The sequence below is a fragment of the Prorops nasuta genome, unplaced genomic scaffold (genome assembly GCF_024137725.1).
Source record: "Prorops nasuta isolate Cenicafe-Biocafe unplaced genomic scaffold, Cenicafe_Pnas_1.2 PNAS00006, whole genome shotgun sequence".
NCBI lineage: Eukaryota > Metazoa > Arthropoda > Insecta > Hymenoptera > Bethylidae > Prorops > Prorops nasuta.
In genome coordinates, this window is record NW_027116803.1 from 7,543,891 (window position 1) to 7,557,910 (window position 14,020).

Here is a 14,020-nt window from a genome sequence, read left to right on the forward strand (position 1 = left end):
CTCCGGTCCCCCTTCCCTCCGAACTTCCCTACTTTTAATAGCGCGCGAATTGTACATATATATATAAGTGCCTCTTGACCACTAAGCAGTAAGCATTGAATCAAAATCTTAGACGTCTGAAACATTCAACTTACTCCAAAGTTCAATTTCCAACAAATTGCTTTAACAACATATTTTTCTGTATCTTTCACGAATTATTTTTTATTAATTCCGTTTCTTCCCATACAATAATGGTGAAAGCAAAAAGATTCGTGATAGTCCAGCACTTTGAAAAGGAACCAAAACCATCAGATTTGAAATTAGTTGAAGAGGAATTACCACCGATTAACGATGGAGGTATAAAAACATATTAACGAGAATGATATAATTACAACATAAAAACCCCTAATTATTAAATTTCAAGTTAGTTAATTTTGTGCAAATCGTTCACCAGTTTAGTTTCTAATCTAAAAATAAAATTTAACTTTTGAATTTTTGATTAAAATGCAAACAATTTTTCTTTAGAGTATCTTGTTGAGGCAGAGTATTTATCTGTGGATCCTTATATGAGAGTTTATACCACCACTCTGCCACTTGGATCTACAATGATCGGTGGTCAAGTTGGGAAAATATTAGAATCTAAAAATCCTGATTATCCGGTTGGTAAAAAAGTTATGGGATATTTTGGCTGGAGAACACATACTGTGGTTAGTCCTAATGGCGTTGAATTAAATCTTCTCAAGCAAAAACCATATATATTACCTGATATAGGAAATTTATCTTCATCCTTATGTCTAGGTGTATTAGGAATGCCAGGGTAGAAATTCTTTTTCTCATTCATTGAATTTATGTTTATCATAGTTGGTATATTTGTATATGTTACTGAATAATTTAAAATTCTTTCATAGGAACACAGCATACTTTGGCTTTCTTGAAATTTGTCAACCAAAAGTTGGTGAGACTCTTGTGGTGAGTGGAGCAGCTGGAGCTGTTGGCTCTCATGTTGGCCAAATAGCAAAACACGTTCTTGACATGACTGTCATTGGAATTGCTGGATCAGATGAAAAATGTAAATATCTTGTGCAAGAACTAGGGTTTGATGCTGCTATTAATTATAAAACAGAGAATATTGCTAAAGCTTTGAGGGAAGCAGCACCTCAAGGTGTAGACTGCTATTTTGATAACGTAAGTGGTCAAAAATTTGTTATAAATAATTATTGCTAAAAATTAAGCAATTGTGTTAAAATAATAGGTAGGAGGTGAAATTTCAAGTACTGTCATTTACCAAATGAACAATTTTGGCCGAATATCAGTTTGTGGTAGTATTTCGTCTTACAATGAAAATTTCTCATCATTGCCTAAAGCCAGTATCTTGCAAATAGCTGTAGTCTCAAAGCAGTTAAAAATGGAAGGATTCATTGTTAATCGCTGGCAGAATAGGTGGATGGAAGGCATCAATAAAAATTTGCAATGGATTAAAGATGGAAAGTTGAAATATAAAGAAACCACAACAAATGGATTTGAAAATACTTACAAAGCTTTTATGGATATGATGCATGGAGAGAATACAGGAAAAGCTATTGTTAAAGTATAATCAATAGAAAAAAGAGGGAATGGAATTCATTGAAAAGTTTTTATTTTAAGTTTTGTAAAAATATATTGAAATTACAATTTTATCTCTTTTGAAGCTTATGGTAATTTATTCACGTATCTCGCTACCAAGCGAAATAAACACGTTCGCCTTATCTTATATAATCAAAGAACGGTAGAGGTGTAAGTGCATATATGATATACTATACTACGCACTCCGCTCTTGTTTACCGCTGACCCTCACTGGACACGTGATTGATTTATCACGTTCATTAAACACCGTTATAAAAAGCTGTTTCTGTATCTGCATCCTACAAAATCAAATTTGTAAAATTAATTACGCAAAATTTAATGTAAATCAATCTATCCACCAATATTTTTATTTAGTCTGTATGATATCAAAGAACAATTTGTTATTTATTTTGATGTTAATTACTGAACTTATTGTTCTATCCTCTATATGGAAAAATCTTGTATTTTAAATTTGAACATTTGATCTTGTACAACGATTGATTTTGATAGCAGTTGGTAATTGAACTTACCGCCATGTGCTTTTTTACGCGTTATTTTTTTTGGAGTGTCCTCTAGAAAGTAATCTAGTAATTCTCTTCTAAGCTGAGGAGATAAGGTAGATTTATGCTCATATCTGGTACTACATACCTACACGGCCCACAGTGGCCCACACCTACAACTCTACATATGTATACTGATACAGTGGTACATTAACTACATAGTGCATTACTGCATACATACACGATCCAATACAATCTGTCAGCCAGCAGTGAGCAGGCCAGCAGGCAGGGATTATTGGGAAGGTTCGGTGACGTGTCCACACTTTAAACAGTTTTTAAAAATAGTTTAAGAAGATGAATGCATTTAAACGTGATAAAAAGGAAGAGGAAGATGGTAATTGTTAATAAATACACTTCTTAATTTTGTGACTAAAATCGCTCAGTGTAGTTCGATTAATCGAGGAGAAATATTAAAGAGGTTATTTTGATTGACAGTTATTTGTAAACAAATTACTTTTAATATTAATGTAAACAGAGTTTGTACACGTGTCGTTGCTCATAGTCGATTGTATTTATGTAATTGCGGAGCTCCAACCTCTTTAACAAATATTCCTCGGTCGTTGTTTAGATTTATAATTATTCGAATTGAGTACATTTGTTAACCATGCCATATTTGAAAACAGGTGGTGGTAATCCTTTTCAAAACCTGGAAAAGACCACAGTATTACAAGAAGCTCGTATATTCAACGACACTCCTGTAAATCCTAGAAAATGCGCACACATTCTAACCAAGATTCTGTACCTGATAAATCAAGGAGAGCAGTTGGGTACCACAGAGGCTACAGATGCCTTTTTCGCAATGACAAAATTATTTCAATCCAGAGATGTTATATTAAGGAGATTGGTATATCTTGGGATCAAAGAATTAAGCTCTTTGGCTGAGGATGTAATTATTGTAACCTCTAGTTTGACGAAAGATATGACTGGGAAGGAAGATTTATATAGAGCTGCTGCAATCAGAGCATTATGTACCATAACTGATGCTGGTATGCTAACAGCAATAGAGCGTTACATGAAACAAGCTATTGTTGATAGATCAGCTGCAGTATCGAGTGCTGCTTTAGTCTCCTCTTTGCATTTGACAGCGATTTCAGGGGATGTAGCTAGAAGGTGGGCTAACGAAGCTCAGGAAGCATTAAATTCAAACAATGTTATGGTACAATATCATGCATTGGGAGTTTTATATCAAGCTAGAAAATCAGATAAGCATGCAGTTATAAAGTTGGTATTAAAATTGATGAGAAGTAGCCCTAAAAGTCCCTATGCAGCATGTATGTTGATACGAATGGCTTGTAAATTACTAGACGAAGCGGATAAGAATGTAGCCAGTGAACTATTGGGATTCATCGAAGCATGTTTCCGTCATAAATCAGAAATGGTAGTTTATGAAGCAGCACACGCATTGGTAAATCTGGGGCAAAGTGGTGCAAGAGAAATAACACCAGCTATCAGTGTTTTGCAATTATTTTGTAGCTCACCAAAGCCAGCACTTCGTTTTGCTGCAGTGAGAACCTTAAATAAAGTTGCAATGACACATCCAACAGCAGTGACTGCTTGCAATTTAGATTTGGAAAATCTCATCACAGATTCCAACAGATCGATCGCCACTTTGGCAATTACGACACTTTTAAAGACCGGCGCTGAGAGCTCTGTGGATCGTCTGATGAAGCAAATTGCTACGTTCGTATCAGAAATTTCTGATGAGTTTAAAGTCGTAGTGGTACAAGCTATAAGGTAAGTACTCTATGCTTTATTTTATGAATAATTTTACGTTATAGTATATATTTTTTGCAGAGCTTTGTGTCAAAAGTTTCCACGCAAGCATGCAGTTCTTATGAATTTCTTATCCGCAATGTTGCGTGATGAAGGAGGATTAGAGTATAAAGCAGCGATTGCTGACACTATCATAGCCGTGATGGAAGGAAATGCTGAAGCAAAGGAGGCTGGTCTCGCGCATCTTTGCGAATTCATTGAAGATTGCGAGCATACTTCTCTGGCTGTTCGTATCTTACATTTACTCGGTCAGGAAGGTCCAACATCCAAGCAACCATCGAGATACATTCGATTTATTTACAATCGCGTTATTTTGGAAAGCGCCAGCGTACGTGCAGCCGCAGTTACAGCTTTGGCTCGTTTCGCAGCAGCTTGTCCGCCCCTCCTCCCAAATATTCTAGTGCTTCTATCCCGCTGCCAATTGGACTCAGATGACGAGGTACGCGATCGTGCCGCATATTACTGCACGATACTACAACAAAAAAGCGACCCAACCATACTACCACTGGTTCAGCCACCTCTGTTATCCGTTCCGAGTTTGGAAAGGGCTTTGCGCAATTACATCAAATCCAGTATGGACGAGCCTTTTGATATCTCACAAATACCAGCTGCTCAGACCGTCGAGGAGCCTCAACCGATAGAAATTCATACGACGGTGAAACAACAACAGAATCGTTTAACTCGAGAAGAGAGCTTTATGGAGAAATTATCCCAAGTTTCACATCTCCAACCATTTATCAACAACTTGACGCTCATCAAATCATCCCCGGTGTTCGAGCTTACCGAATCCGAAACGGAATATAATGTTAAATGCATAAAACACACGTTCTCCGAATATTTAGTTCTGCAATTTGATTGCGTTAATACTTTGTGCGATCAGCTGCTCGAAGACGTTAAAGTTTCCATCGAAGTTCCCGAAGGGTAGCTGAATTAAATATAAATTTTATTTCTATTAGGTTTGATAACGTACCAATTTTAATTTTAAATTTCTTTTCTTCCAAATAGATATGAAATTATGCGAGAAATTCCCTGTGCACGTTTGCCATACAACGAGCCGGGAACAACTTATACAGTATTAAAATATCCAGAAGACGTGCAAGCCAGTATCGCTACCATTCCTACAACTCTACGTTTCATGGCCAGAGATTGCGATCCTGTTACAGGTGTACCAGATGCGGATCAAGGATACAATGACGAATATATGGTAAAACAATTGATATTGATAAAAGTAGTGCGTTATTTTGTTCGAATAAACAAATTTATTTTATCTGTTTTAGTTGGAGGATCTGGAAGTAACTTTAGCAGATCAAATGCAAGGAAGTGCAAACCGGGGAACAGATTTTGGCAGTTTATGGGAAGTGGCGACATCGAAGGGTTTCTCAAAAATGGAGGAGACCTTCGCTTTGGGGGCGAACGTAACGAGCTTGGAAGGTGCTGTTCAAAGCTTGACTGGATTTTTGGGTTTGGATGCTGCTGAGCGTACCGATCGAGTAGCGGCAGGAACGGTGGCCCATACTTTATTGTTATGCGGAGTTTTCAGGGGTGGCAAAGAAATTTTAGCAAGAGCTAGATTAGCACTGACCGATAGTCAAGTTACGATGCAATTAACAGTACTTTGCCAAGACTCCGAAGTAGCTGAATTAATATTATCGTCCGTATGTTAATATATACATATATTATGAAGTGCAGATTTGTGCGGATGAGTTATCTTATTTCAGATTATTTTTTAATATACGAATACATTATGTAAAATATTATAAACAGAAATTGACAAATTTTTCTTCCTCTATCCATTCCTGAATTTTTTCTGTGATATTTTTTTCATATTATATTTTTTTATTCTTTATATCATTTCGGAATTTATGAAAGTCAGATATTCTGCATATTATTTTGAGGAATAAGTTTTAAAAACCTCAATTTTGTGAAAGTTTTAGTTTCGGGTTGACTCTTTTTTCATCATTGAAACCAATTAGCTTTTCTATAATAAGTAATAGTAAGACGTTTAAATGGAAATGAATATAAGTGAAAGTACGCAGTGCAAAAACCAAGTTCAGATCTGAAACATTTTAATGGGGCTGTATACGAGGTTGAAATTTGGTGATTAAAAGTAGAGAGAGAGAGAGAGAGAGAGAGAGAGAGAGAGTTCAGAATGCGTTCAATTATAAATTTTTTAATTAAAATATATAAAATATATATACATTCAGTACACATGGTAATGGTAACGATACAAATATACCAATACGACTGCAGCTTTGAACACGATTCGTGCGCTTTTAATTGAAAACCGTCGCACTACTCCTTCAATTTCTATCTAACCGCTCTGTAACATCGAGATAATGCATAGAGTGAATCGCGAAATGTTCTAGTATTCATTTTACTGGAATCATTGATTTTTTATCACGTTTAATGTTTCCGTTTGTCTTCTAGCGCTATTTCTCACATGGCACACACGTCGTATCGGAAACGTTCCTACCACATTCCCGGACTTAGTTTGGTACGTTGGATGGTTTTAGGAACGCTTTCGACACTATGTGAACTATGTGGGTTTATTTTTAAATAATATATTGCTTTGGAGGACAACTCTCGCGTATTCTCGAAAGGTATAAAATCTTTTCGTAAATTAATTTATGCGATCGTGTATAGAATTGTGAAAAAGAATAACAGTGAAGAAAGAAAATAAATTTAAAAAAAAGGAGACAGCACAAAGTGCCGATAAACGAGTAGGAGACATTAAAGATTTTCGTTCCTCCGGAAAAAAGTCGGCGTTCGATGTAAAATTGTCCTCATCCGACTCGACTTTGTCGCTAAGACACGAGGTTCGAGGAGGAGTTTTGCTTGCACGATGGCTGTCGAGTATACTTATATCTAAGAAATAAACTGTTGTTTTTTTTTTACAGAAAGTTAATCTTTCGACGATTTAGCGAAATTCGCTCGAAGAAGCAATTCAGCGTACCACACGATAATCACAATGAGCGACGATGAATGGAGGAATGATTTGAGAAAAGAAAATACATTCAGTGTAAAAAATAAATTAATTTCTCGTAATTTTCGACGATTCCTTATTTCCCGCGTCCTCAAGGGCGTCGTATTCCAGCGGGGCCGCATTATCGTAATACGCGTAATCGTAATCGTTCTTCTTTCCAGACTTAGGCTTGGCTGTTGTGTTATCCAAAAATCTTGTCGTCGAGGTGAACGGTCTGGCCGATCCACTGACGTAGGTTGTAGCGCGTGGTGTTGTTGGGTTCGGGGAAGATCTCTGCTGAGTGTTTGTATTGAAATTGGTTGGGTTGTAGGTCGTAGCGCTGACTGCTCGCCTGCGAGAAAAAAGCAAAACACGTTTGTATAAAAGTGACGGGGTAAGTTAGAGAGGTTCGTAAAATGCGAGGAAAGGGGGGAAGAAACGAATAAGAGAATAATACATATACGAGAGAAAGAGATGGGTCGTTACTGGTTACCTTGGCACAGGAGTGGTAGTTCTCGGTGTCTCCGCCAAGTGATTGATGCTCGATGGGCTAAATCCAATAGCAGCGGAGGATCGTCCAAAGTCGTAATTGGCGGTGCTAGATTCGACGTAATATTTTCCGGTGTTGGACGAATCGTAATTGTTGTACTGGGTGGCTTTCTTCGGTGCCTTTGTGCTGTCGTAGTACTGGGCAGTAGAGGTTCTAGCCGGTTGGCTGTTCTTCTCGTAGTACTGTTGTCCATTGTCGGTGGTTTGGGAATTGTAGCGATCGTTGTTTCTGGTGGATGTTTGAGCAACGCTGTTGTCAACAGTAGGGAATTTCTTTGTCACTGGGCTGTAAGTGGTTGGTACGTAGCCGGTACTACCGGTATAATTGGGGAAATATTTGGCAGTTGTTTGAGATGGCTCTTGCCTGGTGGAGCTGCCGCTGCTGTGCCTGTACTGGCCATTGTTGTTGTTGTTGTTATTGTAGTAGCTGTTGGTATCGTAATAGACGGGCGCCAACGTAGTGGTTTGGTAAACAGTGCTGCTACTGGTGCGTTGAATGTTGTTGTAATTTCGCTGTTGATAATTGTTAAAGTCGTTTGCTTGATAATTGGTGGTGGGTTGGATGGTGGTGGACTGAGTGTACTGTCCGGTGTAAGGCTGATAGTTGTTCTTTGCGTTGTAATTGAGCGGTCTGGCAGTGGTGCTCTGAACGTATTGCTGATTGTTGCCGTTGCCGTTAGTATTGTAGGAATGGTAGACGGTGGTCCTGGCAGTGGTCACAGGTGCGTGGTAGGTGCTGTAAGTGTCTTGATAATTGGTAGTGGGTCTGTAGGTCGAGGAGGCCGGTGCGCTCGTGTACTTCTGAGTGGTTTGGCCTTTGCCCTGTTGTTGTTCGGCCGTTCTGTGGTTGTTGTAATTGTTGTAATAAGTCGGGCTGTAGGCATTCTGATTGTTGCTGGCGACTACCGGGGCTGGCGTGCTTGTGCTCGGCGAATAATTGTTGCTATTGACTCCGCTGTATTGTTGCTTTCTACTAATCTTCCTGATGCCGGGTTTCTTCTTGTTCTCCGTGACGTCATCCTTGTAAGATTTTTCACTCTCGTAATCGTCCTCCTTGCCGTTCTGGCGGTTGTTGTAAAAGTTGCCGCTGCTGCTGCCGCGCAGAATGTCACGATTGTTATTATTATTATTGTTATTAGCACTGGTTTGATAGTTGTTGGACGGTTGCACGCGGTTGAGCGTATTGGCGGACGACCGTACTGGGTCGCTGCTTTCGCTGCGTTGCAGATGATCCTGAGGTTCCGCGTCGCTACGAATGCTGTCGTAGTGAAGAGACTCCAATCCGGATCCAATTCGGTAGAGATCGAAATTGTCACTGGCGTAATAGAGGGTGGCTGCCTCGCAGTCTACGTCGTACCAATCGGCGCAGGTCTGACTCTCCTGATCGAACGCGGTGTCGTTCGGACACAGGAATCTGAATGGAGAAAAATCTTCGGTCAATAGCAATGTGACGCGTATATATACTCTATATATATATATATATATATATATATATATATATACAACACCAATAAAATTTTATTCGAAAACGTTCGAGAGAAAGATACGGAAGACATCGTACTTGTAATCCTGAATGCTACCAGCCACGGATACACATACGTGGAACAACTGGCAGTCGGTTTCTGGATCTGCATAATAACTTCCTACTATTTTGTTGCGGCAGGTGAAAGAAGTTTCGGGCATATACTGCTGGGAATATCTCGGCGGAGGTCGTTGAAGACCCAGAACGCAGCTCCATAACACCACAGCTAAACAAAACAGAGTCGTAAAGATTGGTAGTATTATCGGCCATCGGGAAGCCTTATGGAAAGATTTCAATTACTATTACGTAAGATTTGCTTTCTCATGACCAAGGAAAACGACTGTACCGATGCAATAGACGAATCGGTTATTCGAGGATTATACGTCCGATCGAGCAGAGATTTTTCCCTCGTATTCTTTTGCATGCATCTATATATATATATATATAATAGAAATCGAAGAAGAACCAAGAGTTCGACTTTGATTAATTCTTAACGATTTTTCGTCACGAGAACACTCTCGTTCTTTCCACGAGATAAAGAGGAAAATGTATCTTTAGCACGGTCGACGTCGATTTAGCCGCATCGTTGCTGCCAATCTCGCTCCAACGGATACGCATACACCTTTCTATCCGGTCCCATCCAACTGAATAAGAAACCTTTGCTATCCGTGCAATCGTGACTGCACGCACGCACCCACACATCCCGCTATCCTCCGGCAATCCAAAAAGAGTTCAAGGAATTTCCATCCGCGCTTTTCCTCACCGTCAAATCAGATATTTATTCTAGTATTTCGAAAACGGTTGCTCTATCTCCGTGGCGTTGCTCAAACATCTATCGATCTTTGCACTCTCGTCCCCAATATTACCCAAGCCCCGCCGGTATCGGTTATCAAGATTGCTATAAACCATACATATATATATATATATATATATATATATATATATATATACGAGGGAAATGGAGAAATTGGTGAAAAAAGCAGCAGGTTGCACGATTGAATTTGGTTAAAAGGCGATCTATGGGATAAGATTGCGGGAAGAAGAAGAAGAGGATCTAGAAGAATGAAGCACCGGATAATAAAAAAATTAGTGTGATCGTGTCTTCAGTTGCACGTGGTGGTGCGGCAGTCAGGAACGTGCGTGACGTTCTTATCGCTATATGTATGTAGGACGAGGGGAAGAGTTAGTTTGAGGTGTGCGAGAGACGTACCGAGCAACAAAGGCAGATAATTCTTCGGAGTATTCATGCTGTTTGGATAATTGGTTGCAATCGGTGCGCAAGTTCCAGTTGAGAGAGTTTCGATACTATGAATATAGTCCCGATCCTGAAAGACGATCGGTTGGCGCCTCCTTGGTGGTTCACTGTCGCGCGTTACCTTCGCGAAGGGAATCTTAGATGCGACTGCGACTGTGGTGAACGGTGAACGTCCGGATGAGAAGAGAAGACCGACCGGGACGGGGAGATGTGCAACCTCTCTCGCGCGTGAGGATGATCCTACCTATCCACCTACCTACGGACTAAGGTGTGCTTACCAGGCCAACAGACTCCACCAGGTGGGGGAGAGCCTTCTTCTTCTCCAACTCTCTCTCGCTCTTCCCCCACACTTCGGAAGAGAACGTACTACATACCTCGGGGAACCAGCAGGGATCGAGAAAGAGAGAAAGAGAGAGAGAGTAACAACGATGAATTACGTCACTTTACCAGGATCCTTCATCGGCATCCGTAATGCTTTCCATTTCGACTTTGACTTTGATTAACTCTATAACCAACCATTACTACCATAATTCCTCTAATATCCCATATAAGACATCGATGCTGCCCTTAATAAAGATCATCGCAAAATTCACCATTTCCTCTATTCATTCTTTTTTATCCTCTTCTTTCCTCTTCAGTATACGTCTCGCTATTATATACAGATCGGAAATATCTTCAGCTATATTTCTGCGATTTTTCGTGTCCGTATGCATGCGATGCACGCCGGTCATTACAAGTTTGCATCATTCTTTATTATTGCCAGGCCTAAATCAGAAAGTGAAATCCTTGCACGTTTGCGTTTACTCTGGTCAGGGCTTTACGCAGAAACTGGTTAAATTAGACTCTCGATAATCAATGATATGCGGAATGTGGAGTTTTCCATTTCTATTCGTACTTAACGATCGAGGAGTAGGAGAGGAAGATATATAGGAAAGGAGTGAATGGCTTGGGAGATTTTTGCTATTCGCGACATAATAAGCGTCGAGCGTTCAACGTTTCCTCACTATTGGGGACGGAGTGGGATGTTGTCTACTCGTACGGTGTACATGCACCACGTACATACATTCGTGTGTGGAACGTATATGGGACAGGGGAGAAGAAGACGAGCGAGGGCATGCTTCGCTTTCGGCCGCTACCGTAAAATCACTTTCAGACGAATGTCGTTCGTGACTCGCATTTAGCTCGCCGAGTAATCTTTTACACCGAGTTACAGCGCGCAGCATATATATATATATAGCGAGGCAATAGATGAGCTCTCTCGCGGCCCTATACTATATATATATATATATATATACTGGCACACAACGTCGAGATATCGTAAATACCGTTTTGGAAAATATTGACAAGTTTGCACAAGTACGTTGACGAATGAGCGTCAACCACAAAACACTGTGTATCCAGTGTATCCATAGACAAGCACTCGATGCCTCTTCCTTCTCAATGACTCAATAGCCACTGTTGACATTTACGAGTTTACGACGACCACTCGTTCTTTTCTCTCATCTATACGCGTCGTTCCTCGCTATTTAAATTCCATTGAAAACAATGCGCCTCGGGATCGTACCATAAAAATTACCATATCATCAGCGAAAAAACCAAAGACTCTTATTCGCCCATAAAACATACGAAGAAAGAGAGTTTGGCCATTTTTTATCACATTTAAAAATAAATTTGCACAACTTGCATCGATCGAACATTCTTTATACAACTTTCACCGAGTCTTTCGTTTTCGGTCAGGATAATCTCTAAGAATAGGATTTGGATCGGAAATATCTATATATGTGCAATTTGAAAGGCGCAGAGTGGGAGACACGCGTGTCTCAGCTACGCTCTTAGTGGCATATACGCGGAGAGATATACCGAAGCGAGTTATAATTATTGCTGATTGTTGCATCTATAAATGATATATAGGGTGAATCTCTGTATATAGCTGCAGGATCATCCACAGGAGCGCTGAATGTAAGCACACCTAGCGGTGTTCTCGAGCCGGTGCCCTTTTGCCTAGTGGAACGATCGAACGAGTCGAGTCGAGTCGAGAGTCGAGACGAGATCTCTCGAAGGTTCATCGAGAAGGAGTGCTGTGCCGATGCTAAGAGTGAGCTGCATTCCAACAATACGGAGTCGCTTGGAAGATGTAACTATGCTATTGTATACATATATATATATATATAGTTAAAACGAGGAAGGTTGCAGAGCTGGAGCGCGATCCTCGCTTTACGAATCTGGTGCCATATGCATATATGACGTTCACCAAAGCTGCATTCCACTGCCGCAAAATACTTTGGATCCGTATCTCTGGGCGCTGGAGCGAAATTTAGAGTGACCTCGTTGGCACGACAGGTCAGCAACAGTGGAGCACTGGCAAGAGCAAGAGGAGTGCGCGTCACCGTGTCTGCCTCTCCAGCGCTACCTCTTTTTCTTCAGCACGCTATATATATATATATACTTTCCGTTGCCTCACTTCCCTCTTCCATTATCCCGCCGCGCGTCACCGTCACCGCAACATTCTGGATTCCACAAATGTCTCCCAGCAAATCTTCTCTCCCTTGGAGAACCGCGCGCGCGAGTTGGTTAATTCTTCGCTGGTACACCATGTGTCAACGAGCGACGAGAGAGTCGCTTTTACAGGCTCGACTTTAACGAGCATCGTGATCCTTCGAGACTCCACTACAACGATCTGTATATATATATATATCATTATTCAGCTACCACCATTATACCATCTTCATTTTTGTTCACACTCCAGCAGCATTTTAATTGGCAGAGTTCGCCGGTCGAACCAGCAGCGGGCCAGCTGCTATTGAATCTATCCAACTGTATAGGAAAGCAAGCGTAACCTACCGTATATACACTCGATGTATCGAGAGTCTGAAAACAACTTTCATGTCGCGTTGCTGAAATAATTCTACTTCCTGGTAGAGAGAAGCAGCAGAGATCTCAGCGATTGCAACACGTCATTTCTGTCTGCTGAAATGTGATTCTAGCCTCGTATTGGCTCGTACATCAATGTCGCGTTCTTCGATCGAGCGATGCTGCATCGAGGAGGATGGATCTGGGACGAGAAGAGGAAGGGCGACTGGTGGTCCTTGCGGAAGAAGAAGAAGAAGAAGAAGAATGCAAGGTGGAAGCATAGACTAACTCTGCCAGGTACAAGAGAAGTGCGGCTGGTCGTAATATTGTAGGATCGAAAGTCGCGGATGAAGATGTATCGCGGAAACGACGAAGGATCGGCGGCGAGTCACGTGGTCGATTCACTTGTTGCCCCACGAAGATCGAGGTCGAACCTCGACAATCGAAATTTCGCAAGCGCGAAACGAGCGAAACACCGACTAACCAGCTACGTCGCCAGCTATCGTTTCGCGATACTTTAAAGGAGAATTCGCGAAAAACTCTTGAGGGAATTTAGCAATAATGCTTCCACGAATCTCCAAGCCCACTGGAACCCTCGACATCAGAGTCCTCGTCGTCGTTCCATCGAAATTCTACGCGTGCAATTTTCTCCCTTTTTGCGTTTGATTCTGCGTCTACTGGCTGCAGCGAGTTTCGCAAAGTTGAATCAATTTGATGATGATAAAGTTGGAATGTATGTGTGTGTATTCATGCACCCTGCCACGCTTGTCTCTCGGAAGAAGAGGGAAATGAGTTTTGCAGGGTGACATTTGCCAACTCGTTGCTTTGACTCGTGCAGCTTCGAAAGTTTCTGCTCGAGTAAAATTAACGACGTACACGTACACGTGCACGTATACTGCACGTATATTCGACGGTGAGTCAAGTGCGAGATGGAAAGGTCCAATGTGAGAGGGGAATTCTTAAGAGAC

General features: G+C 40.9%; 3 protein-coding genes across 3 annotated transcripts; 2 read left to right on the forward strand and 1 right to left on the reverse strand.

Annotated features, from left to right (window-relative positions):
* The first annotated feature begins 88 nt into the window (after positions 1-88).
* Positions 89-1,989, forward strand: LOC136774692 (prostaglandin reductase 1-like). The gene is made up of 4 exons (XM_066729108.1): positions 89-336; positions 505-796; positions 888-1,164; positions 1,232-1,989. Exons 1-4 carry the CDS (start codon positions 231-233, stop codon positions 1,571-1,573), a joined length of 1,017 nt encoding a protein of 338 aa, XP_066585205.1. The 5' UTR covers positions 89-230; the 3' UTR covers positions 1,574-1,989.
* A 316-nt stretch (positions 1,990-2,305) lies between these two features.
* Positions 2,306-5,680, forward strand: gammaCOP (coat protein (coatomer) gamma). The gene is made up of 5 exons (XM_066729107.1): positions 2,306-2,475; positions 2,765-3,875; positions 3,936-4,835; positions 4,920-5,118; positions 5,192-5,680. The coding sequence occupies exons 1-5, from the start codon at positions 2,436-2,438 to the stop codon at positions 5,576-5,578; spliced, it is 2,637 nt and encodes an 878-aa protein (XP_066585204.1). The 5' UTR covers positions 2,306-2,435; the 3' UTR covers positions 5,579-5,680.
* A 398-nt stretch (positions 5,681-6,078) lies between these two features.
* On the reverse strand, positions 6,079-10,216 carry LOC136774241 (GATA zinc finger domain-containing protein 14-like). Its single transcript, XM_066728413.1, has 4 exons — positions 10,158-10,216; positions 8,987-9,173; positions 7,370-8,839; positions 6,079-7,228 (listed from the first exon to the last, which is right to left on the reverse strand). Exons 1-4 carry the CDS (start codon positions 10,192-10,194, stop codon positions 6,946-6,948), a joined length of 1,977 nt encoding a protein of 658 aa, XP_066584510.1. The 5' UTR covers positions 10,195-10,216; the 3' UTR covers positions 6,079-6,945.
* Between the last annotated feature and the right edge of the window lie 3,804 nt (positions 10,217-14,020).